This window comes from Microchirus variegatus (genome assembly GCF_963457635.1).
Source record: "Microchirus variegatus genome assembly, chromosome: 20".
NCBI lineage: Eukaryota > Metazoa > Chordata > Actinopteri > Pleuronectiformes > Soleidae > Microchirus > Microchirus variegatus.
In genome coordinates, this window is record NC_139821.1 from 8,463,446 (window position 1) to 8,488,653 (window position 25,208).

General features: G+C 40.2%; 2 protein-coding genes across 3 annotated transcripts in view; both read left to right on the forward strand.

The window, feature by feature from the left end:
* The window catches only part of LOC310941468 (ninjurin-2-like), a gene marked incomplete at both ends in the record, with an annotated part of 30,271 nt that extends 25,591 nt beyond the window's left edge, over positions 1-4,680 (forward strand). Inside the window, 3 exons of the mRNA XM_083906648.1 lie at positions 3,632-3,768; positions 3,853-3,932; positions 4,511-4,680. Coding sequence (XP_083762774.1) covers positions 3,632-3,768; positions 3,853-3,932; positions 4,511-4,680 — 387 coding nt within the window. The remainder of the gene's footprint in view (positions 1-3,631; positions 3,769-3,852; positions 3,933-4,510) is intronic.
* A 3,316-nt stretch (positions 4,681-7,996) lies between these two features.
* The window catches only part of LOC310941400 (ELKS/Rab6-interacting/CAST family member 1-like), a 115,533-nt gene continuing 98,321 nt past the window's right edge, over positions 7,997-25,208 (forward strand). For both annotated transcript variants that reach the window (XM_083906564.1, XM_083906565.1), the window contains exons 1-4: positions 7,997-8,177; positions 17,496-18,296; positions 19,203-19,280; positions 19,497-19,652. In XM_083906564.1, coding sequence (XP_083762690.1) covers positions 17,811-18,296; positions 19,203-19,280; positions 19,497-19,652 — 720 coding nt within the window. In that variant the 5' untranslated portion in view covers positions 7,997-8,177; positions 17,496-17,810. The remainder of the gene's footprint in view (positions 8,178-17,495; positions 18,297-19,202; positions 19,281-19,496; positions 19,653-25,208) is intronic.

Here is a 25,208-nt window from a genome sequence, read left to right on the forward strand (position 1 = left end):
TGAAGATTAACACAGTCTGGAACATAATGTACTATTACATACAGGGAGGGGGGGGTGAAATGAAGTTTTCCAGAACAAAAACAACATCGTGTGTGCACTAGTTTGATGCTACAGTACAGAAGAGGTAAATCCGTGGTCACCAAAATTTGATTTCAAATTACAAACTGTGACTGCCAAACATCTGGATAAACTGCAAGGTGCAAGCTTATTCAGAAAACACCAACAAAAAAACATACCTTTAATGCATTTTTATTTTGGCTGTGGCACTGAGAGAGTCCAAAAGCTACAGCTGAAAATGTCAACATCTTATTCCACAAACCCTGGCCTGGCTGTGATAAGCCACAGACCTCATAAGAACACAGTTTTTTGGTAGTGACTGCGTGCAGAAAACGGTGTGCCACAGGGAAGTGGGTGGAAAACACGCTGGCTTGGCTGCACAGCGGATTCGGTTGGATGCTGGCGCTTATCGCCACAAAAAATGTCTCCTATTCACAAGGGCTGTCGAGGAAGCGAGTGAAAACATAGTGCAGGGTCAGCGTAAAAAAACATTTCAATATGTCCATGTTGTTTGTATGAAGTTTCATCTGAACACAGGCAGTCCATAATATGGGCTGATCTGATTCCTTCATTAATTGATTTTTACTGCAGTGTTTCCCAATCCTGGTCCTCGGAGACCCCTCTACTGCATGTTTTAGATCAGGGTTTCTCAATCCTGGTTCTGGATTGATGTTTACTTGTCATGGGAGACAGATTCATTCTCTGTGGCTATTTGTGAGGTTTCTGTAAAGAGTTTTTGTGGAGTTTAACGCGGGTATGACTTTTGCTATGACTTTGAATTTTGGACGACATACTAAAGTATGACTTTATGGTCAAATTTTGGACAACATACTAAAGTATGACTTTTTGGTCAAATTTTGGACAACAAACTAAAGTATGACTTTTTGGTCAAATTTTGGACGACATACTAAAGTACTACTTTTTGCTATGACTTTTTGGTAAAATTTTGGATGAAAAATTTGGACAAATTTTTGGACTATGACATACTATACTATGACTTTTTTGGCATATTTTGGATGACATGCTATAGTATGACTCTTTGCTATGGCCTTTTGGCCGAATTTTGGATGACATACTATACTGTGACTTTTTTGTCAAATTTTGGACGACATAATAAAGTATGATGTTTTAGTCAAATTTTGGACAACATACTATACAATGAATTTTTGGTCAAATTATGGACGACATACTAAAGTACTACTTTCTGCTATGACTTTTTGGTCAAATTTTGGACGACATACTTTAGTATGACTCTTTGCTATGACCTTTTGGCCGAATTTTGGATGACATACTATACTGTGACTTTTTTGTCAAATTTTGGACGACATGATAAAGTATGATGTTTTAGTCAAATTTTGGACGACATACTATACAATGACTTTTTGGTCAAATTTTGGACGACATACTAAAGTACTACTTTCTGCTATGACTTTTTGGTCAAATTTTGGATGAAAAATTTTGACACATTTTTGGACGACATGCTATACTATGACATACTATACTATGATTTTTTGGCAAATTTTGGATGACATGCTATAGCATGACTTTTTGGTCAAATTTTGGACGACATACTAAAGTATGTCTTTTTGCTATGACCTTTTGTTCAAACTTACTATACATACTATAGTCCAAAATTTGACAAAAATAAAGTCATACTTTAGTATGTCGTCAGAATTTTGACAACATACCACTTTACCCTCATGTGGAGGATAAAGCAGTAGAATCACACACCTGATTCTCATAAATGGCTTGTTATCAGGCTTCTGCAGAGCTGCATAACGAGCTGACCATTTGAAACAGGTGTGTTGGAGCCATGGAAACATCACCAACACGTTTGATTAAAACGGTCAGCGAATCGTCATAGAGCTCAGCAGACGCCTGATAACGAGCGGTTCATTTGAATCGGGGGTGTTGGAAGAGGGCAACATCAGGATTGTGGAAACACTGGTATACAGGAAACGGCAAATATGAGAGCTCACTCTGAACCCATGTGTCAGTTTTTTGTTTTTTTTAACAAAGTCATATCAATTATCAGATAAAATCAAAATATTCCCGCCCTCATAACAACAACTCACATTGTTCGCCCTCATCCTCTCGAGGAAGACGCAGTAAAAAGCTGCTTCTGATGTAACTTCTAAAACTACACATTGCACATAAATCAGTTTTATGGCGCGACTACACTGTGGTTGATTTGAGGCAGTTTTATTTGTGCACTATAAATAAAACGACTGCTTCAGTTTGAGGAAAGAAAGAAAAACAAAGTGGTGAGGACTGAATTTGATGTGCAGCTTTTATCTGCAAAAACCACAAGAGGGCGTTTAAAAAGCATAGAGATGTAAATGTCAGCGACAAACGAGGGTCTGTCAGTGAAAGTATTGTTGATTATGTTTATTTTTTGACAGTAAAGTCACGACACAGTGTTTTTTGGTGTCAAAATATGTCGTAAAAACGTCAAGGATCGAATCTCTTTGTTGCTCTTCAAATCATATTCACATGTAGTTCTTGTGTGCGACCTCTTTTTTTTATGAGAACAATTGAAACCAGACACTGGTACAGTTGATATTAGCAACTTTTTCTTTTAAATGTCCTTGAAACAAAGATTTTTGTGCATCTTAAAGAAAAAAAACACACACACACTGCACTGATTTAAACGGCACTGACACAGCTTGCATTAAAATGATCCATTTGTGGAAAAACGCTGAATACTTTCATCTATAGCTCAGCGTTAACGCGTACAGCATGTGCAGCCGGTGCAACGGAGAGTTCACGCAGTGAAGCGGCGCAATAATTGGATCTGTAAATTTGAGCTCCTGACATGTGCTATGAGTCATACATACATGCATGCATGGGGTCTTATGTAATGATGTTTAATGCTCCTTTCTGTCCGTCTGCACACACACATGCACAGACATGCACAGACTTTTCAACTCAAACAACACACACACACACACACGTGACATGAAGTGCACAGACAGTGTAACTCCAAAAATAACCAAGACTTTATGATCTCTAACTGATACGATAACCCAACATGGTTTCAGTCAAACAAAAACAGAAAAGTGTATTTAAGAGTCATTCTAATCCTAAAACCCTATCGGATTAAATTACTATAAAGACTTTCTCTCTGTTCACATTTAATGCTTAAAACTAAATCTAAAAAAAGGGGCTAAAAAGGGGATTTTGGGGGGTTAAAATTATTGTTGAACTTGTTACATTATACAGTAAGTATGATTTTTTTTCCCCTGGCAGTATCCTGTGTGATATATATGGTCTTTGCTGCCCTCTGCTGGTCAATACTTATGATTTCATCACCGTAAAATGAGGAGTGGTGTTTGTTGCAGCTTTTCAAAATAAAAGTCTCTCTCTTCATATGTACTGATATATAGTTTAGAATTTAAAGGTTTTTATAATGCAACATTTAAAAAACATACGGAAATAGGTAATTATGACTTGATATTAAGTGGTGGGACACGTCAAATTGAGTTGGAGACCTCGACACACTTTAAATCCACTATTCTGAGAGTTAAAGCTTGAATGATGGGCAGAATCAATCATCTGTTGCTCTATTTTTCAGGGAGGTTCACCCTCTAACCTGAACATGAACCTGTACGCCACCAAGAAGACAGCAGCTGAGGGCATGTTGGACATCGCTCTGTTCCTGGCAAACATCACGCACATGAAGACCGTCATCGAACAGGGAGCCGGATACAGGTGTGTGATCATTTAAATTTTGCATTTCTGTTCAACGTTGACCGAATTAAATGTGTGTGTTTTCCGTCACGTCACTGTCCTCAGGTACTACGCTGCTGTGCTGACGCTCATTTCCTTCTCCCTGGGGCTGCAGATCGTGGCTGGAGTCTTGATCATCATCATCGGTAAGCGTTATGTTCAAAGATCTCCTTCAGAAATCCACCGCCCATGGCTTAATCTGTCATATTAACACACTAATTCACACTTGCATTCATGTACTTTGGTCCATTTTTTTTTGTAAATTAATCCACATTTTTCAGCCAGTTTAGCAGTGTGTGTGTTTGTGTGTGTGTACTTATTTCTCCTTAGCACACACGCTTTTTCTCTTTCTTTGTTCTGTGTGTTTCCACGGCGCGTTGCAGCACGGAAAGACATCAACGACGAGGCCAACCAGAAACGCCTGGACAGTCAGAACAACTTCCTCACCATCCTCGTCTTCCTCATCTTTGTGACCAACATCTTCATCTCCGTCATGGGGATGGAGAGGACTGGCCTCTTTCCCAGGATGCATTTCTGACTCTCTGATGTACACAACACACCCACTAACACACACACACACACACACACAGGAGTGTGACTTACGGCTCTACTTACTTAACTAATCTGCCACAGTGTGAGTCTACTCTGAGATCTTAAATGTAATTTATTCAGCCAAATGACCAACTAGACCCGTGTGTGTGTGTGTGTTTGTGTGTGTGTGTAGCTCGTTTGGAACTGACCCTCCTCCCCTCTTGTCAGCGGTGTTTAAACTTCCTGAACAACCTGGTCACAGGCGTCATCTTCCTCACCCTCATCACCAACATCATCAAAGCCGCGTACGGCACACAGCGCAGCTGCCTGCTGCAGTGGCTGTTTCAGCGTTTCGTTCTATGAGACGCGCTCACGCAGACCGTACGTACTGAGCTATTCGTGCAAAAATCTGCCAAGCATTTCGTCAAATTGTGATTGTATTCAAAGAGAAAAACAAAGCACCCCATTGGCTACTTGATGTCCAGTTGATTGCCTTCTTATTTCTGCAGGTGACGTCACTGTCAAACACATATTTGCACCTGTTGAGCATCCATTTCTGTATTTGCACTCACTTTTGCACATTCAGCATTTAATTGTATTGTATATAATCAAACTGATAGACTGGACAGAGGCTGGAGGGTGTGTGACTGTGGACTGCGAGTGGATTTGCTGCTTGTGGGAATTGTACCATTGTTTGAATGGGGGTATGTGTGTGTTTAAAATGTGTATGTGTGTGTGTGTGTGTGTGTGGTATAGCCCGCAGGGACCTGAACGTGGTGTCCAATCAGAAACGACTCGACTACCTGAACAACGTCGCCACGGGCGTCATCTTCGTCACCACCGTGGTGAACTTCTTCGTCAGCTTCTTCGGATCGAAGAGGACAGGCTTCTTCCGCTGGCTGCTGGCTCGACTCCACTTCTGACACACACACATATACACTCTTTAAAAAAATGCTTTAAAAAAGTAGAAAGGAACAAGCATTACATTGTATATATTATTCATCCATCCATTCATTGAAAGGTGTTTGACTGATGCTTTCATGCTGTTAATCCTACTAACATTCACTTTAACCAACTGTTATTGCACATTTGCCCAGTTGTGTGTTCTACACATGTCAGTCATGGGGACAAAAATTAGCATAATTTTATTGTTTTATTGTTATTTATTTAAAAAAATGTGTTTCACAGAAAGCGTGAGATGGTTTTTACTCATGTTGTGGGGACCTGAACACAGTCACACTGCTTATAATATTGATCTACTGCCCTCTGAAGTCACAGAGACCCCACTGTGTGTGTGTCTGTGTGTCACAGGACGCCGGAACCTGAATAACTCTGCTCTGCAGACGCGCCTGGACTATCTGAACAACGTAAAGACCATTATAGTCGTCATCACCGCCGGCCTCAACTTCTTCATCAGCACTTTCGGCATGCAGCGCACTGGATACTTCCCGTGGCTAATGATGCGCTTTCACTGACACACACGCACACACACACACACACACGCTTCATTACTTCATAGTAACATCACATCACTGTTTATAAGAAAGGTGAAGGCCAGTCACATACATACATGTTGCATTACCTTCTCTTGACCAGCGGGTGGCACCATAATTTAACCAATATTCTGATCTGCAATAGAGTAAACATCAATGACATCATTAGAAATTTTTCATAGCTACTTTTAAAAAAGCACATCACGTATACTGTAGTTTAACAATAGACAAAAACATAAATATTCTATTCTGGTTGTTTATATATGTGGGATGAGCCAAATGTGCTGATGACATCACTGATACTTCACTGTTTCCCCCCTCATCTAATTCTTAATTAACATTAAAAAAATTTAACTTAATTGTGAGCTTAAAACCTGTAAGTGTTTGCTATATATTATAGTATGTATTCGTAAACGCCCTAATAAAACAGTTTCAAAGAAATTTGCTTCTTTTTTCTGTAAACTAAGCAAGACATTTGAGTCTTTTTTTTAATTAAACCCTACAGTATTTTAGATCTAGATCCTCTACCAAACGGTTGAGACGTCTGTTCATAATAAACCTGGTTTGCATAATTCATAAAGTACAACATTCAGAACAGGTCACATTAATTTAGTGTTAGTGAGTTTAGCGTGATGCATTTTTCAATGAGATATAGTGACTTAAAGTGTGCTCGACCAAATGGTTGAGTAGTACCTTAAATCCAATCATTTCAAACCTATTATCAATATACGTTTCATGATAGGAGGAAAAAGTTCACGGGCCCTGGCAGCTACGCTCACCAGTAAATGTTCTCGCTGACGGCGTTAGTGCAGACATTTCAGAAGAGAGCGCTGGTTCACTGCTCCTGCTCTCTGTCTCTCAAGGGGAACTTTAGCCAGCAAACTATTTATACCTCAGCTGTGTGACTGACTGGCGCCCAGGGAACCGGGACACTGTGTGTGTGTGTCTTTTGGTCAGTGTCTGGCAGCAGAGATGTCTTTCAGATGATGTGCAATTGTGTGTGTGTGTTTGCGAGGTCAGAGTCAGCGGATACTGGATGAAAAATATGCCACATACTCTTTATACACACCTCCTTCAAAAAAGCAGAAGATGAAAAGCATCAATAATTTACCTTAGATTGGTGCAGCACGTTCAGTTTAAATTACATTAAGTACAGACATGTTTACTTTTTAAAGGAAAATAAACAACAGGTGGATGGCAATAGCTCAGTTTCAGGAACTGCTGCAACACAATAAAAGTATTATTATTAGTGACACCTGTTTTTGACATATCCTAAAACAACAACAACAAATCTGCTGTTGTTCATTCATCTTGTACATTTACTTTGAATACTGATGCTTATTCAAAGGTAAAGTAGAAACATGTCTTATAACTCAATTTCTATGTTTATTTCTAATGTTTAATTTTCTCTGTTTATAATGTAGGTCAATGGGTCACAGGAGCAAAGACAGTCAAGATAAAGTTAGTAAATAATAGACGTGCAAAGGTAAAAATAGAATGTATTACATTATAGACATGAAGTAATCAGAATATATACAGTATGAGCTTGTTGTACTTGTACATGTGAAGCCATCAACATGGCCGCCACATCCCAGAATGCAATGCGGTGCCCAAGCCCTATTACAGTATTTTACAGTAAGGATGTAAACTAGTTGTATTTTTAATTGGCAAAGAACATGCAGCACTCGAAAATGGGGATGCTTAACTGTGAGTGTAACAGAAAGTGCATACACTGCACATAAATATGTTTTTGTTAGGTTTACAATCCCTTTAAAGTGAAAACAATTCGTTTTTTGAAGCTTCAGAACGAGATATACTCAGGTATGCAACATTGTACATCATGGGCTACAGGTGATGTTAGCATTGCTAAAGCTAGCACATTGCTGAATCATAGTAAAAAAAAAGAAGTAAAATGGCTTTTCTTTGTTTTTTTTTACAGCTACAGAATATGACAAAATGATGAATGGATGAGGTGGGTGTTAATGGAAGAGGAAGACATGAGGAGAAAGAGGAGGAGGACGAGGAGAGAGAGAGAGGGTGGGATACTTGACGTCCATTACGTGTCGGGGGCGCGCTCTCCACCGTCGTGACGTCACGGGAGCGCCCGAGCAGCGGGGGAAGCCACCAGTGGTAGAGAGAGAGAGGCTGGAGAAGACGGGAAGAAAAAAAGAGCGGAGAGAGAGAGACAGACAGAAGACAAGAGGAAGACAGCGACGCTCGTCTCACCTCAGCTGACCGTCTGTGCCGTTACCGAGCGTCAGTGACAGCTGCAGGAGACGTGTCGAGGAGAGACGTTACCGCTAACTACTGCCTTTTCAACACTGACGCTTTATTTCACAACCGAGGACAGGGACGTTAACAGCCGCAGTGAGTACTGGAAGTTCAGTCTGTCTGTGAGTGTGTGTGAGTGTGTGTGAGTGAATGTACACATACATGATTTATTACACAGGCCTCCGTGTGTGAGAGTGTCTCTGTGTGTGATGTAGTCACTTCTCGGTCCACCTCATGCGTGTGTGTGTTTGTGTTAGCCCCCGTTTTAACGGTTACACGATTGTGCAATCACACAATTAACATTTGATGGCGGTGGTTTTGAGCTGCAGCAGCCTCAGGTCAGCTGTGGTAGTGGCACTGTCAGTACTCCGCCAGTAGAGGGTAGTGGACTTTGTGTCATGACGATATTGTCACGCATCGCGATAAAAAAAAAATTAGCATAGCAACATTTCACATGAGTGAGTTATTTATGATGCGAAATTAATTTATACATATCAAAAACAAACATTTAAGTAGTTTGAGACTCTATTAATGCCAATTACAGTTGACGATACTCTTTTTCTTACCTTTACTGGCTATATTTGTTAGCTGTCGATGTTGGTTAGCATAAAAAATAGCTGTGCCTTAAGTTACCTGCACAAAATAAACATAAATGGTTTAATGTTGACAATCTTGCTAGCCTGTTCTATTCATCTGTATTTCGAAGACCTTGTTTTTCTCTAGCCCAGAGTTTATCAATATTTTCTCGGGCCAAGGTCCCTCTACAAGCTAAAGAAAACATGGGCCCCATTAGAGAACCATTAATGTAAGCCAACATTTACATGCACATCAATAATCTCTCTATTGGCCTTATATTGATGTTTACACGTATTGCTAATAGAATAATCCATTCATATTCCTGTTTACAGGTCACAGAGCGTAATGTGATTATACTCCTATCAGATGGTACAATCCATTTAGGACATGCACATTTCAGCTAATTTCAGTAATGCTCCACATGAACCTTTTTTCCAAGTACAGCCTTATTTGAGAGGTAAAGTAATCAAAAAATGGCAGTTTCACATTCAGACTATCGTCTTAATTTGGTTAATCCAGAAATATTGCTGTCCATGCAAACAGAATCGGTTATACTATCTTCAGTGATATTACTTATATTCCCACTGGGATGTGAAGTGTGCCTGTTGTAGTCAATAATATGTTTATGTTTCATCCCTTGCCGTTCCATTCCCACAGGGACTTTCCGCTTGTGTTGCAGTATTTCAAACGCAATCCTTCTTGCTCCTCATGTTTGAACTTACTAAAAAAAAAAAAAAAAAACTAGTGTCAACAGCCAGCTGAGCAGAGGTCACTCCCCACGAGTTAAGGCTTGAAAACAGGCAAACTACAGTTATTTAAGCAATCTATTGAATTTATGATCGTATTGATGAGGTGGAAATCTACTGCGTTTGTTTCGCAACACTCATGTTGTGAGGGAGGAGTGTCTTTGCAGCGCCCCCTCCTCTGGGAACACGAGTCAAGGAACTGAGCCGCTTCCTTCCTCTGAGGTTATTGTAAACACTGGACATTTTTAAATGTCCCGGTGCTGCACGCCAAAGGGTAAACTTTATTCTCATATTGATTTAGAATGTTTTCACTGTAGTTTTTAAAAACTTAGTCTGACCTGATAAATATTGATGAGCCTCTCTGGAATGCCATCAGACCTCTCTATAAACCTACTGCTCACACTGTAGGACCATTCAATCTTTAGTGATTTATTTAATTTATGTTTTTTTTTCCTGTTATTTGATAAGATAGGGCATTCACACTGAGACTGGATGAGAATGGAGTCACACCAGTGCTCCATTAATGTTGTCAGATGCTTAGATTAACAATCAGAGCTGTTTTTCTGGCAAAAACAAATCCCTTTTGTGCACAAAATGTAGAATATTCATGTTGACTTGTAGGACTCTATTGTCGTATGCTGTGGTTGTGGGCCGAACAGTTCGACTGGACTGATTTTAAAGGTACTTGTACTATTTATTCACTTACGTACTACCAACCGAACAAAAACAGAGTTCCCTGTAAACAAAACAACATGAAAAAATTGCACTAATTAACGTTGCACACAACCAGTGGTTAAAAACACTCAAAGACTATTGCACAATCCTCAAGCTGCTATCTATCATAGATAGATAGATAGATAGATAGATAGATAGATAGATAGATAGATAGATAGATAGATAGATAGATAGATAGATAGATACACAGACAGACAAACAATGTCTTGAAAGGTTAAAGCCAGTTGGTAGCTAGCTGAAAATGTCATTAGCACAACATGCTACATTCTATGGTGACTTATTATACTGACAGTTTTCTGTTCACGCTAGCTAAACATGCTACGTGATAGATAGACAGATAGATAGATAGATAGATAGATAGATAGATAGATAGATAGATAGATAGATAGATAGATAGATAGATAGATAGATAGATAGATAGATAGATAGATAGCTCACTTTCTCTTCCACTAACTGAGTTAATTGTTGAATCTTTACAGTACATTTTCCTTATTTTTTATGTAGGCAGCAGCATCATCAGCAAAGATCAGATAAGTACGCTTACTGTGCATGGAATCGACATAATTTCATCTCTGTGTTTATGTACTGTACATGGGCGTGTACAAGTCACTGTCTTTGTGTTACCTCCTAATTGTGTGCGCTCTGTGCTTTGTTTCGCCCCAGTCTGTGCCGCAGATTAATTTCCTGTGGTACACAACAGAGTGGAGCTGATGCTATCTTGTTGCTTATCAGCGCTGTGCTCTCCAGTGTCTGAACTGTATTCTATATTATTGCAGGACAGGACTCGTGGCTTGGTCTCTCTGTCTGGCGTATCTTGCCCAGACATCTTCTGCCTGACACAATATTCACTGTCACAGACGAATGCTGATGTTTTCTCCTCGATGTAAATAGGATGCTGGTGTTAATTGATAAAACTCCCTCTGTGGTTTTGGCTTCTTTTAAATACTTTAATAACATTTCCACATCGTGTAGAGCTTATTTCAATCTACACAAAAATGATCAGTGATGATGATGATGATTAGTGATTTATAATCTAATCTAATTTATGGCCTGTTATCATGGATCAGAGCCAGACTACTGATAACCAAATGGCAGCATTGTTATTTATTGCGCAGCAATGCTAAATGAATCCTGCTAAACTCCACTGCACTGTGACCTATAGGGCCACTATTTATCAAACCTATGTGAAAATGGATAGAAATATGATTCACTTTCACTCATATCCATCATGTTTCTCATGAAAAAGAACAGATTGTTATATTATTTAAAAGCTTTACAGAGCTCCTTACCCTGTTTTTAATGTATCTTGTGTACAGGTAGTAGTTTATATTAGCAATGTTTTTGATAAAATGCGTGTAACAAAGTTGTGATTTATTTCTTGAAAATGGCAGTTTTTATGTAGATGGCAGTAAAAGTAGTCAACAATGTTACTATATGCACACATTGAATTGAGTTGTGATTATCATTTTAAAAAATGGGTTCAAAAAATTGTATTAGACTTGTTAGTTTTTCATAAAAATACACAGCATATGACTTTGTTGTTGTTAGAAGTTAACTTATCACCAGTAGCTGCTAATAGTCTTGCTTTGTCTTGTATTTACAGTGACGCAACACTGATACTATTAGGCTTTTGAAGATAATTCGCCTCACCTTTGCACTCATTCAACAGTAGCCAGCTTTTCACCGAGAGAATGTTATCGGTGTCCTGATAAAAAGCGGCTGTAAAGGTTAAAAATGTTGAATCTGCCGAACAGTGCTTCATCTCTTTAAATCATCAGGCAGAGTAGATGCAGAGCAACTGTGGCTCTCCCCTTCAGCGAAGCTGTCAAGCTGATTTTCAGTGGCATGTGAATCCCCAGACAGCACCAGTGAGTCCTTTCCAGTCCCATCATCGTAATCACATAAGTAATAATAATGTTTGCGTGGAGTGTAACGTGTTTTTATGAGACCCGATCCTCAGGCGAGAGACAAACTTTTTTTTAAATTCATCTCCCACGCTGCCTGAAACGCAAGCTGGCTAAGTATAGGTTGAGTGGTGTGTTGCTTTGTGCGGCGTGACAGACGGATATGTGGTGGTTGTCACACAAATAGAACATGCTGAACACCTTCAGGAATGCTGATGGAGAATAAGAGAGGCTGTAAGAAGGAGTGAAATCATCACGGAGGAAAGCGAGAGTGGGAGCGGTAACAGAGGGAGAGACGAGTTCATGCGTTTAGATAAAAACCTCTGTCTCTTGTATAAGTTAACATAAAAAAGTTGCCTGTCATGCCTGCTTAGCTGGAGCTCTAGCTGTGTGGAGTTACATACGTAATCGAGCACTGGTGTCTGCTCATTTTGTTTTCCAAGCAGTAACGTCACTATTTTTGGGTCATTCGGAGTGTACTGTCTGTTTTTTTTGCTGAAAACAGAAACCCCATACAATCTCCTCTGTAGGCCATGAGCCCAGTGCCAAAGATCTGACAGCTTAGCTGGTGAAAATAATAAGGCATCAGCTGCTAAACAGTCTAATATATCCCTTTGGAGACCACGACCAGAGTTTTAGTTGACTAATCATCTCTGTTGTGGACATTTTGCAACCGATCACATTTAGCAGACCCTGGTTCTGAGAGTGTGGCTGCACTGCCTCCATTCATCATGTGGAGACGCAGCTCACTCCTTTTCATCGACTCTCCACAGCAATGGTTGCTACTGGCCAGTAGCACACCAAGCACAATATATGATTCACTGTCAATGCGATATTAACCCATTTAAAAGGCCAATTTTGCTCTGTATATCTGTGATTGTATAACAAAAACAACAATTAAATCTCCAAATGAAATGATGTGATTCAGACTGCTGCTGGATCCATTGAGCTTAGAGGTGCATTCAGTGATCCTCGTGAATTAAACCTTGTAGATGATCGATTAACTAGGTAGCTATTTTTATTGTTTTTAAAATGTACTATAATTGAGCTTTTATTATTTTTTTTCATCTTTTTCTGAAGTCAGCCGATTATGGGCTTTCAGTTTTTCATGCTTTTAACTATTTTTATTAAAAAAAGAAAAAAAAGTCAGTGGACCTCGACTGTGAAGTTTGCTGTATTTGCTTAAAATATCTTCTTTGCATTGCTATTAAAATGTTTAAAATGTAGTTTCTATCGAAGCATATGAATGATAAAACTGGAGTTCTGTCTGTCCTCTGCTGTGCCAACACATACTGGATCTGCCCAAGTACAAGTACTTGGCATTCAGCCACGGAGAAATTCCTAGTAGCCTGGTGTGATATTCTAGAATTTTGTGAGGCCTAAGACAACATAGTGTGTGTGAGGAAGAAGTGTGTGGAGGGGGAGATGAGATTATACTGTTAGAAAACGGTGCAGGAAGGCCACACAGGCACACACACACACAAAAAGGATCTTTATGTCCTGGTGTTTCCCGCATAGTGTTTTTAGACATAAATGGGGTGAGGTTATTTTAGTTCTGGAGCTCTCTCCTGGGCTGTTTTGAGATCACATCCAGTAGGTAGAGTGGCTTTAATTGGGTATGTTGTGGTTGTGGTGCAGGACGTGATAAAAGGCAGCTGAGCTAAGTCACAAACACAGTTGCTTTTGAGTGAGGGCTGAAGCTTTTGGACTTTGCTGCAGTCAAAATTGATCTATATTTGTCAATTTGTCTGTCTTTGGGTAGCATAGTTCAGTTAGCGGAGGGAAGATTTGGATTTGTGGGAATGTTTGTTACAGTGCATGGAACAAATTATTAAATTTTCGTGGTCATCCAGATGCAGGACAAAAAAAATGGTCATGCTTGCTTAGATCTAACCGGTGAAGTTGCAGTAGGATTGTTTTCAACAAGCAATCTGTTGAATATTTTCTTGATTAGTTGTTTGCTCCATAACATGTCAGAAGATGTTGATGATCCGTGTTCCCCAAACCTCAAAATAATGTTCTCACAATATCTTGTTTTGTCCACAAACCAAAATGATTAAGTTTTAACGATTTCATTGTTGAATGGAGTGAAGAAACCAGAAAGATTTAGAGAGCTTGTTTCAACTATATAAAAAAAACACTCAATCCAGATAATTGATTAAAGGATTAACCCTTTAAGGTACTACTCACTAACACTTAATGTCACCTGTTCTGAATGTTGTACTTTATTAATTATGCAAACCAGGTTTATTATGAACAGACGTCTCAACCATTTGGTAGAATCCTGTATCTGAAATACTGTAGGGTCTAATTTAAAAAAAATAAAAAACATAAAAGTGATTGTCGTTATTGTTATCATAAGTAAATAAAAATAAAATAAGATATGCAAAGAAATAATTTTTACTTTGTTTTTTTCTTGGTCCGTACCTTAAAGGGTCAATAGTTGCGGCCCTCAAAAGCATAAACTTAAATATGCAAACAAAAAGATCTTTACCCAGCTCCCCAATGACCAAACACCATCTGCAAATCAAGTCGTACTAAGAGAACATTCATGTCTTTAAGGTCAGAAACAGACACCCATGAACTTTCAGTGTCAAACAGACGACACATTGGATTTTTACAGTTGTGTAAGAAAGGGGGCGGGGGGGCGCTTGACAAATGGGTCTTAGACGGTCATATGCAAGTGTTTGCTGCATCTCATGACTCCGAGTGCGTCAGTATTTTTGGACCTGATACTTAATCTTTCCAAAACATTTCCAGCAAATTCAGTTAAAAGTGCAGTGATGAAAAACATTTTTGTTGTTGTGTCGTCTGGTTAATACAAAATCACGCGCTTGAGCTTTATGTGTTTCCGACTGTCTGTGCTGTCCCCCCCAACCCTGAGTCTTCTCTCGGTCTGAAACCGCCGCAGATAAATCGTCAAACTGTTTTATTCATGTGACCCCTTAGAACTCGAACTGTAGGAAAGACAACAGTGTGTGTGTCGTGGTTTCCATCAGGTCCTCAAGCCAAGAAAAACAAAAAGACGTGCGTGTTCTGCGATTAGATGAATGACCCATCCAGGCCGTACCTCGGATTCTGGGATAGGTTCCAGCTACCCTGAAACCCTTATCTAGATAAACAGTTCAGACGCAGATAATGGTTTTACTTTGTGTGTGTTTGCCTAAACACTTGTTTCACATGTGGCTTAAGAAGATACAGTAAACCATATGACACTTTATGACTCAGGAAAATATACAGTCACCACTGAATTGAAGTAATATGAGACCTTCAGGCCACAGAGGAGCGATTGTGAATCCTACGGGCGAAAAACAAAATATCCGCAGAGGAGGTGAATGATTATTTTCCAAGGCCTTCATCTATGAGATGCCTTTGAGCAAGGCTTTTAATCTTGCAACCACTCAGCAGCGGCGGGTCATGACCAGCGAGAGTGCTGGTGTCTGTTAGATAAACGTTTAAACACAGGCTACAAAAAAGAAGCCAGACATCACTCTGTGTTTTTTTTTTTTGCTTTATAGAAAGATTTAGGACATGAGCATATACATTATGTACAGGTCAGCAAGTCCAGAGTGGAGGAGGAGGAGGAGGAGGATGAAACCCCTCTCTGTCCCTACGGTCTCATGTCAAATGAAGCATTAGATGTGTGTGTTGTTCGTAAGCGTGCTGCTGTTGACTATTTCCAGTGTTTGATACAGCTGTGCATATACGCCTGCACAGCTTTTGCTCATTGTACACGTATTTAAGCGTAGCTGTGTACGTGCAGCTGCAGCATTTCTGGCCTCTTTTCTGTCCAGGTGTGTGTTTTTGCCCCGAGGGCCGAGAGAGCAGATGGTCCCCATTTTAAATTCAAGTGTCTGTTACTGGCTGTCAGTGAGAACACCCCGCCCCAAACAAAGATCTGACTGAGCCTCCTGCGGAACATCAGGTTAGAAGATAACATTTCTGGGTAGGGACAATTGCGGGTAGATGAAAAGGAGGAAACCAAAGAGCGACGCTGGTGATCAGTTTTCAACTGAAATGGTAATTACTGACTGAAGTTAGCAATCGTTAAAACGCTGCATGTTCAGACACAGTATGTCACACGTTACTTTAGACTGTAAATCTTAGCTTTTAATTATTATTGTCATAATGATAATAATAATAATTTATAATAATACTCTTCTAGTATATTTATCCAGTATCCACACACACATTGGTTTCCTCTTCCCTGTTGTATATGAAAACAAATTTAAGCAATTCCAAATCCAATCCAAAACAGTTCCCCTGTCATCCATGACTAACGTGTGCCAACAAGTGCTTATGAATTCCAATTATTTTGTGTGAAATGTCGCCAAATGCAGTGTTAAATGAAATTATGTACAGTGTATGGTGTCACAGGAATGACATGTTTTCCATTATTTATCTGTTAATTATTACAAGGTTCCTTTTGACCTGATTTTATTTTCATGCGGTGGACAGATTAATACATGCGATTCGTCCACTTTGTCCAACAGAATACTATCCCTGTGTGAACTAAATCAGCAGATTGAGCGTCATCTACCATCACCTTGTTGATTACAGCTGCAGGACAGTGGCTTTGATTTTGGTGCCAGGAGAGAGAGAGTGAGAGAGTGTGATCTGAAGGAGTTGTAATGGCTGGTGAAGAGACAAAGCAAAGTCTGTGCGATCATAAGAACTGACACATCATCGGGTGATGCTTGTGCCCGTGGCAGAGGAATCCAAGCGATTTCTGACTCCAGTCCGTGGACTGAAGATGTCAGCAGTACATTTTTTGTCATATGATCTGAAACTACAGTAAATGGAATATTTTTGGCCTGTAAGCTGTTTCTTTGAACTGATTTTTTTTTCTTTCTTATAGCTGCCCAGTATCACTCTCATTTTTTTTAAGCTACTGTGTGATGAGACTGCAAAAATGATTTGGATCTGTTTCCTCAATACATTTTTTTGTGGTATTGACTAAGTAAGCAGGCTCCACCTCCTTCTGCACTGATACAATCCCACCTTGAAAATCACATTAAAGCATCAAATCAAATCAAATTTATTTATATAGCCCAGAATTACAGAACACAGTTGGTCTCACGGGGCTTTCACAGTGTTGGTAACATCCTCAACCAGGTTAAGGAAAAACTACCAGGGGAAAAAACCCTTATAATAGGGAAAGAGAAAGAGGTAGAAACCATAGGGAGAACCACAGGTGAGGGATCCACTCCCTGGACGGACAGACGTGCAGTAAATGTTACCCATCACTAAGCACTAAGACTGGTGAGCTCAAACAGACGCGTATAGGACACTTAAAACATTTATTTTCACCATTAACACTTTGTGAAATGATCATTGAAACAAAATGAAATAAAACCAAAAGAGAGAAGGTACTTGGATCAAAACAATAACCTGGGTGAGGATAACTCTTCAAACTAATGATCACTAAATCTCTTTCTTTTGTCTTGTTCTAGGTGAGTCCATCACACCAGGCCTTGTGGAATGACCTGCTTCGTTATTCATAGTGATAGCCTGTTTATTACCGTTTTCCAACAAAGCCCATGGATTTGACTGAGGGGTCTGGAGAAGCCTTGATCACAGCCATGTCAACGCTGCATCACAGTGTTTTTACTCAAGAAGCCTGACATTAGACACCTCGAGTATTTCAGATTTTCCTTTTTCATTTTTCTCAGGATATCAGCTGACTTTTCACATTTTTAATTTGAGTCACCTCAAGTAATAATTTGACCCTTATTTTCTCCCTGTTATACACCGTTGATTGTTTCACCATGTACGGTAGTTCGCGTTCCATCTCAAAGCTGGACGTTGTTGGATCCAATGGTAACGGTTCAGTTTCTGGGAGTCCAGGTCGCTCCCCTCGCCTTCCTCGCTCCCCGCACCTTGGACACAGGAGGAACAGCAGCAACAGCTCCACCGGTGGACTAACGGGCTCTGGTAAAACTCTGTCCATGGAGAATATTCAGTCTATTAACGCCGCCTATGCCACCGGTGGTCCCATGTACTTCTCGGACACAGCCGATGACCCGGTCGGGATCGGGAGTCTGGGCAGTGGGCTGAATCCGTTGGTGCCTAAAACCACTATGACCTTGGGGAGAGCCGGGGCCAGGGTTCCCTATGGTTTGAGGACAGCTGTTATGGGGAGCAATCCAAATATAAACAGCGGAGGAGTGGCCATGCCCACTGATGCTATAGCCTTTGGAGAAGTTCAAAACCAGCCTCCACAGGCAGCTACTGTGCCACACTCCATGAGACAGGTGAGACGCTGCTGTGTCTTCTTCTATTGATGTGATAAATGGTGAAATACCAGCCCTTCCAAAACTTACAAATTAAGTTATATTTATTTGTCCAACAGTCTTTATGCTAAACCCTGGTCAATGTTTCTGGCTACAGCTTCATATTGAACAGACAGTGAGGAAAAAACATTTTATCTTATCGTTTCTTAAAGTGACACAATGTAAGGTCGGATTTCAACCCTTAAATAATGTCACTGAGATTATTTTGATGGTACATCAGCTTACAACAGGGTCAGTGTCACCTCTGTAAAAGCCTGACTCTGCATTTCCTACACTGGCACCAACTTCTAGTTTCAGGTCATGGCCACAAAAAAAAAGAACTACAACACTTCTACTTTATGGCATACGTCTCACCCCCCCACAGTGTAGTCATATCTGTATAAAATGCTATTGTACAGGCTACTGTTCCTGGTCTGAAGACGTGGTTACTGTGACAGCTGTTACAAACAGTACTGTTTTCCAACTGTGGGGGGAACCCGAGAGGAAATCCTACATTGTGTTACTTAAAATAGATAAGGCTTGCCCCCCCCACTACCTAAAAGCTTGTCTATCTGTTTTCTTACATCTTAGTTAACCCTTATTTCCATAAAATCACATCTCTATCACGTTGACACACTTACACACAGTTTATAACTTGTATGTATTTTGTGATGATAAGGTTTCAGGTTAATCGATTACACAGGAACTCCTTCTACAAATGGTTTACTGCGCAACATTATTTTGGTAACAATCAGAAAAGTAGATTAAAAAGTGTTTTGTTGTTTTTTTCAGCAACATCACACTCGTTCACTCTCACTCATGTTGTTTTCCTGACGTGTTAATTTGAACCTGTGTGATTTTTTTTTGTGTGTGTTTTATTTCTAACAGGTGAGAGACGGCGCCATGTCGGACCTACAGACGCAACTCAGAGAAGTGCTGAGAGAAAACGAACTGCTACGCAGAGAAGTAAAGACGTTTTTAACAGACGCACAAAAGCATGATACTTTAAATATTTAGTGTTTGATGCATGCAGAGTGCAGCTATATGCAAATGTAAATAAATTGGAGCGAGCGGGGAGAAATAAAACATAAGTGGTTCTATAAAGGGAACAACAGAAGTATCCTGTTGGATTTACCTTAATAAACACTTATTAAATCAAACTTCTTTTTATTTTTATTATAGCTGGAGGCGAAAGAATCCAAGCTGAGCTCCTCCATGAACTCCATTAAGACGTTCTGGAGTCCAGAACTGAAGAAAGAGAGGGCGCTCAGGAAGGATGAAGTCACAAAGATGGCCGTCTGGAAGGAGCAATACAAAGTGGTGCAGGAGGAAACACAGGTAGGAAGATACATGTGTTTGTGTTTGTCCACGGAACACTGACGAGGAAAGCCAAGTGGGTTTTTTTTTTTAAGGAAACAGAAAGGAAATCATTTCCTGTTCAAAGCCTTGCTTTGGAGGAGGTTTATCCTCACCTAACTGTGGAGCAGCTCACGGGGGGGCAGACTGTTCTGGTGGATTTGCGACCTTGAAGACGGGTAAAAACAGATAAAGCGGGCTGCCTGGTTGGGGACTCCCAGCTGTCTTTTTGGTTCAGAAGCCATCTGGATGAGATAGAGACACAGCCGGTCTGGCAGGAGGCTGAGATATTATGAAAGAGATGCAAACATGCACACATGCCGTCGCTGGCTGTCTTGCAGTGTCACATTTCTCATGCTGTCGTGAATCAGCGCATAGAGCGTGCTCTAACGCACTGGTTTTTTATTTTAAGGGCATAATTATGCATTTTGGTCATTGACACTCTTAACACTCTTGCTCTTAGCTTGTGTGTGGGTATAATATGTAAGATTGTGGAATGATATGTCAGAAAAACTGTGATAAATCACTGGAAGAAAATTAGATTTGTAGTGTTTTTGGCGCGTGTGCATCCCTAAATCAAAATGTCATAATGTGTGTGTGCGCGCGAATTAGCAACAGAGCAAAGCAGCATTTAATAAATCTATGATATATCTAATCTGCTTTAATCCCTGCAAAATGTATGCAAAATATTATGTGTTAAGATATATTACATCTTAACACCTGCCCGTACCTCCCTGCTTGGGTGTGTGTCAATAATGATAAAATACATGTTTTGACATGTATTTGAATATTTTCCTCTACTCCAATTGTGCAACTCTCTCTCTCTGTTTATTCATTCATTGCTTTAACTTCCAATCCCTGTCTTTCTCTCAAAAGACAAATCACATCTTTTTAACCCGAGCTATCCTTTTCATTTCCTGCTCTCATTATCCTGTCACTCTCCTTCCTCTTTACTTGTCCTCTTTCTTTCTGCTCATCTGTTTTTCCTCTGTCCCCCAGCTCCGTCTTTTCTCTCTTGCTCTCCTTCCTTACTCATTCTGCTTCTCTTCTTCTATTTCTGTCATCACATGGTGAGTCAGCTCTTGCTCTCTGTCTCCTCTCTTCCTCCTACCTTCCCTCTTCTTCTTCTTCTTTCTTTGCCATTGTCTTAGTGTTAGAAATCAAATTAAGTACGCACACACATTAACACACACAGGTTTGTGTAGCTGTTCTTTCATTCATTTGGACACCGTAACACACACGTGCACACACACCCTGCTCAGGAATGCATATTTTATATCCACACGTCCTCCTTTCTTTCCTCCACACTTCCTCTCTTATTCTCTTATTCACCTCCTCCTCCTCCATTGCCCTGCTCACTATCTTCACCTCTCTTTCCGCTCGCCTCTGTTTTTATCTCTTCCTCCCACGTGCGTGACGCCTTTCCTCTCATATCATTACGACGTAACAAGGAGACACAAAAAAAACAAAACATTTTCCACATCTCAAACTTGTGCTTGTTGTCAGACACAAACAAGAGCCAATAAATGATAACGTCATTCATTATTAATAGGGGTGATTCTCAAAGTGTGCGCCTCCTGGTGCGCATATACGTATGTAGGTGGTGTATAGTCCTCATGAGAGATTATAAAAATAGCAATGCAGACATATTAATGTTTGATTATTAGAAACTGTTTCATTCATTTGAATGGATAAGTGCTTAATTTTGTACTTAAGCTATGCAGAGGCCTGATTCATAGTTTAAAAGTTATTCTCTACATGTTTATGAAATAAATAATACATATATATGAAAACACTTTAACCTATAGCCTTGCATATTTTGGTGGGCCTCAGAAGATTGATGTAGTGATAATAATACAACAACAACTAGAAAAGCACTCGGAGAGGGCAGACCTCCGCCATGGCAGCTCAGTGCCTACAATATACACACAGACATCGGCTACGGATCGCGGCCAAAATTTAATCACTTGTTCCTGGTCCCATTGCGGGCATTTCCTGAAAATTTCATCTAAATCTGTCCATGACTTTTCGAGTTATGTTGGTCACTAACAGACAGACAGACAAACAAACTCCGGCGAAAACATACCCTCCTTGGCGGAGGTCAATAATTATCTTTACTTATATTGCTATATTTCAGAAATTCACAAATAAAAACAAAGAAGCAGAACAGAAATACAAACAATGTGTCTACTTATTAAAAAAAAAAAAAAAAGAATTACTATAATATCAGGTCGCAATATCATAAAAACAATGATACCTACATAGTTAACCCAACTAAAAAGCCATTAAATAAATTTTTTTATCTGATAATTAATCTATGGAACTATTTATGTATTTATTAATTTGAAATGCTTGAATGTGAGGAACTGCTGCTTCTCATACTTGTATATAGTTGTCAGGCAATGTTTCGCCCCTGATGAGCTTTAAATTACGCTTTTCTCTGCCTCTTTAACAGCCAGTTGATTTCTCTTGTTCCGCCACCCACAACCAGTCATTTGCTCTCGACCACTTTTCTTCTCATTGTCATGACGCTCTCCATCTTCTCTGTTGCTCCTCTGTCTCCTCACCCTCCATCTGGGCCTGTGGAGCAGCTTGTGCCACTGAAACACAGTTCAATAGACGAGACACACCCTGGTCTCGCAAATCTACTGCAGCGCACACGCTCTTTCTATTCAGCGTGTAACGACTGTGGTCAGTGTTGCCGTCGCTGTCCTTTGTCAGTCTCTGTGCACTGAAAGTGATCATGTCCACCCAGTTTGTTCCACCTCTTTGATCACAGCAGGTGAACTCTGTTTTTTGCAAAGAAAGAAATAAAGTGAAGCATTTGGGGGGAAACAGAAGGTGAAGGAATGTGTGGAATGTCAATGGAAAGCTCCACTTTCTTTTCTCTCTCTTTGCCTCTTGCACAGATTTTGACAGACGTACACAATATTTGTCGCTTTCTTGTCTTTTTCTCTGCCCGCCGACAGTGGTCAGCTTTCACTTAAAGGGGACAAATTATGCAAAACCAACTTTTTAAATAATTTAAATGCTTATATTTGGGACTGTGGAGGCCCTGTCAGTCGGCAAAGTGTGAAAAAAGATGACTCACTCATGTTTTTGTGGTCCTCCTCAGTCTAAGTACAGGAGATGAAACACACGATGTTGACTTCCGCACTCATTTGGACGTCACAATGCACTTAATTACTGGAATTGTTGTCTCGCGGAGCTCCGCTTTGTCCGTAAAACATGCGAAAGTGCTGGCAACGGTATCCGAAAACTGTAAGTCCGCAAAGTCTGCGTAAAGTTCTATTCTTGGCTCCACAGTGCAGCACAGAGTTCTACACAAACTTCCAGCCTCAGAGGATTTATCTGTCCAGTGGATAAATGTTATATATGACGACAATGTGCCGACTAGAGCCTGCAAATGATAACTTTTCCAAATGCTAACTGCTGTTAGCTCCCAGTAGCCTCTGTGGCTGATGTCATTTCCTGTTCCTTAAGTTTCGTTTTTACTTTTTTTTAAGGTGTACCTTTAAGGTGGACCTAAAGAGATGCAACTTAACCGAGCGTTCTGAACAGGGCTGTTTTGCACTGCTGTGGTGCTTCATCCTTATGGTATTTTGACCAAAGCATGTCACAGACATTTTCATTAGGACACCAGGGAACTAGGTTAACATGGAGAAATAGGGTATAATATGTCTCCTTTAAATACATCAGCAGTTCATGCTCGTAACCATGATGCATCTCTGCATCCACTCACTCAAAGGCATATCCAATACAATGAAGGACAACAAACATCAAAAATGTGCCCGTTCTCCTACAATATATCAGGAAGTGACTTAAACAGACTCCTCTGGTTTATGTGGCATGTCCCAGCAATGAATCACAGCCGCGAACAATAACAACTGTGTTTGTCTGTTTTTCCGGGTTTCTGTGGTCCACTGTACTGCAGGACCTGTCATGTGACATCAGACGCTGCGTGTGTGCTAATGTGTGTGTGTATGTGGGGACTTGGTTGTGTGCATTTTATTATGAGAAAGAGAGAGAGGGAGTGGGAGAGCAGCAGGAGGAAATCTTTGTCCCTGCATGTGTTGGCAGGCTTACGTGTGTGTGTCAGGACAAATGGGCTTTTTGTAACCACAAATGTGTGTGTGTGTTTGCATGGTTGTTCGTATGTTTATGTGTGTACAATGATTGTTTGATTAATTGATTATAAATCCATTACAGAATTAATCATTCTGTAGTTTTTCAGCTTCTCAAATGTGAATTTTTTCTCGTTTCTTTGCTCAATTTAACAAATAAATCATAAAAACGGAAGAATTTTTGGTTTATGGTCAAAACAAAACATACAAGAAAGTGTTTGCTGCATGTACGTGCGCATGGCGAAGGACCTGTACGCTCTTGTGCATGTGTCGACGAGGACTGCTCTGTACTGCAGCGACCATTTCTATTTGCTATTTCTGTTTTTTATTTGCATGCGACTATTTGCTTGTCGTAAAGCACTTGGCAGTGGTTTAATGTCAGAAGTTCTCTCTGTTTGTGTGTGTGTGGCTAACTAGTAAACGTTGCCTGGACTCCGGTGTCGCGGCACATAAACATGAGGTGATGCGTGTCTTTTTCCAGCCAGTCGTCATGGTAACACTCATTGATTTTACACTCAGAAAATTAAACTATTGTCTTAGTCTGACTAAAGCCAGACTTTTAGCATGTATGTAAACGCACTGAGGTTATAGAAACTGATATCAGAACTGGTCTGCCTCTACAGTTTAAATCTTAAACGCATAATATATCACATCACATTTCTGACCCCTAGTGGCAGAGAGGAACTGCTCGCGGCAGCTATTACATACTGTGCCTTTACAACCACCTGAAATAAGTAAAACTGATTTCATTCACTTCTTCAAATTGACTGGAAAAGCACTTTAGACCGGCATCTTTGCTGACTGAGTCAAAAGATTTATAATCACTGCCAAGCACTTAATGTTATTACACCTGGATTTAAGTTCAGCATCTTGCATTTCTAATGTCATTACTCCAAGAGGGCGTTGAGCTCGTACCCGAGCGCTAGGATGAGTTTGAGTCCAATCGTAACAGATACGGCCAGTTGTTTCCTCTGTGAGTTTTTCTATTTACTGTATAGAAAAAAAATGTTGCCAGTGAGAGTTTTTTTGTGCCAGCTGGCTTCAAAAATGCTTTGCCTGACAATCCATATACCGGCGAGGAACCTGGAGGGAAAGGAGAGTGTGGAGAGAGCGGAGATGGAGAAGATGGATTGAGATGTAAAGATGTGTAAAGAAGGAGTAGATCGGAAGTACAGAGGATAGATCAAAGCTGGGGATGTGTGCCAGCAGGAGAGAGGGGAAAGGTAGAGGAGATGAATGGATGAGCTGAGCTCAAGAAACCCTGATGAAATGTAGAAGAATTGGAAAGACTGATTGACAGAGAGGAATGAGCAAACAGGAAGAGTGTGTGTGTAAAACGAACTGATAGATGAAGGTGATTAAGTATGGAGAAGGGGAAATGGCAGGAGCCCAAGGGTGAATTACCGACACAATA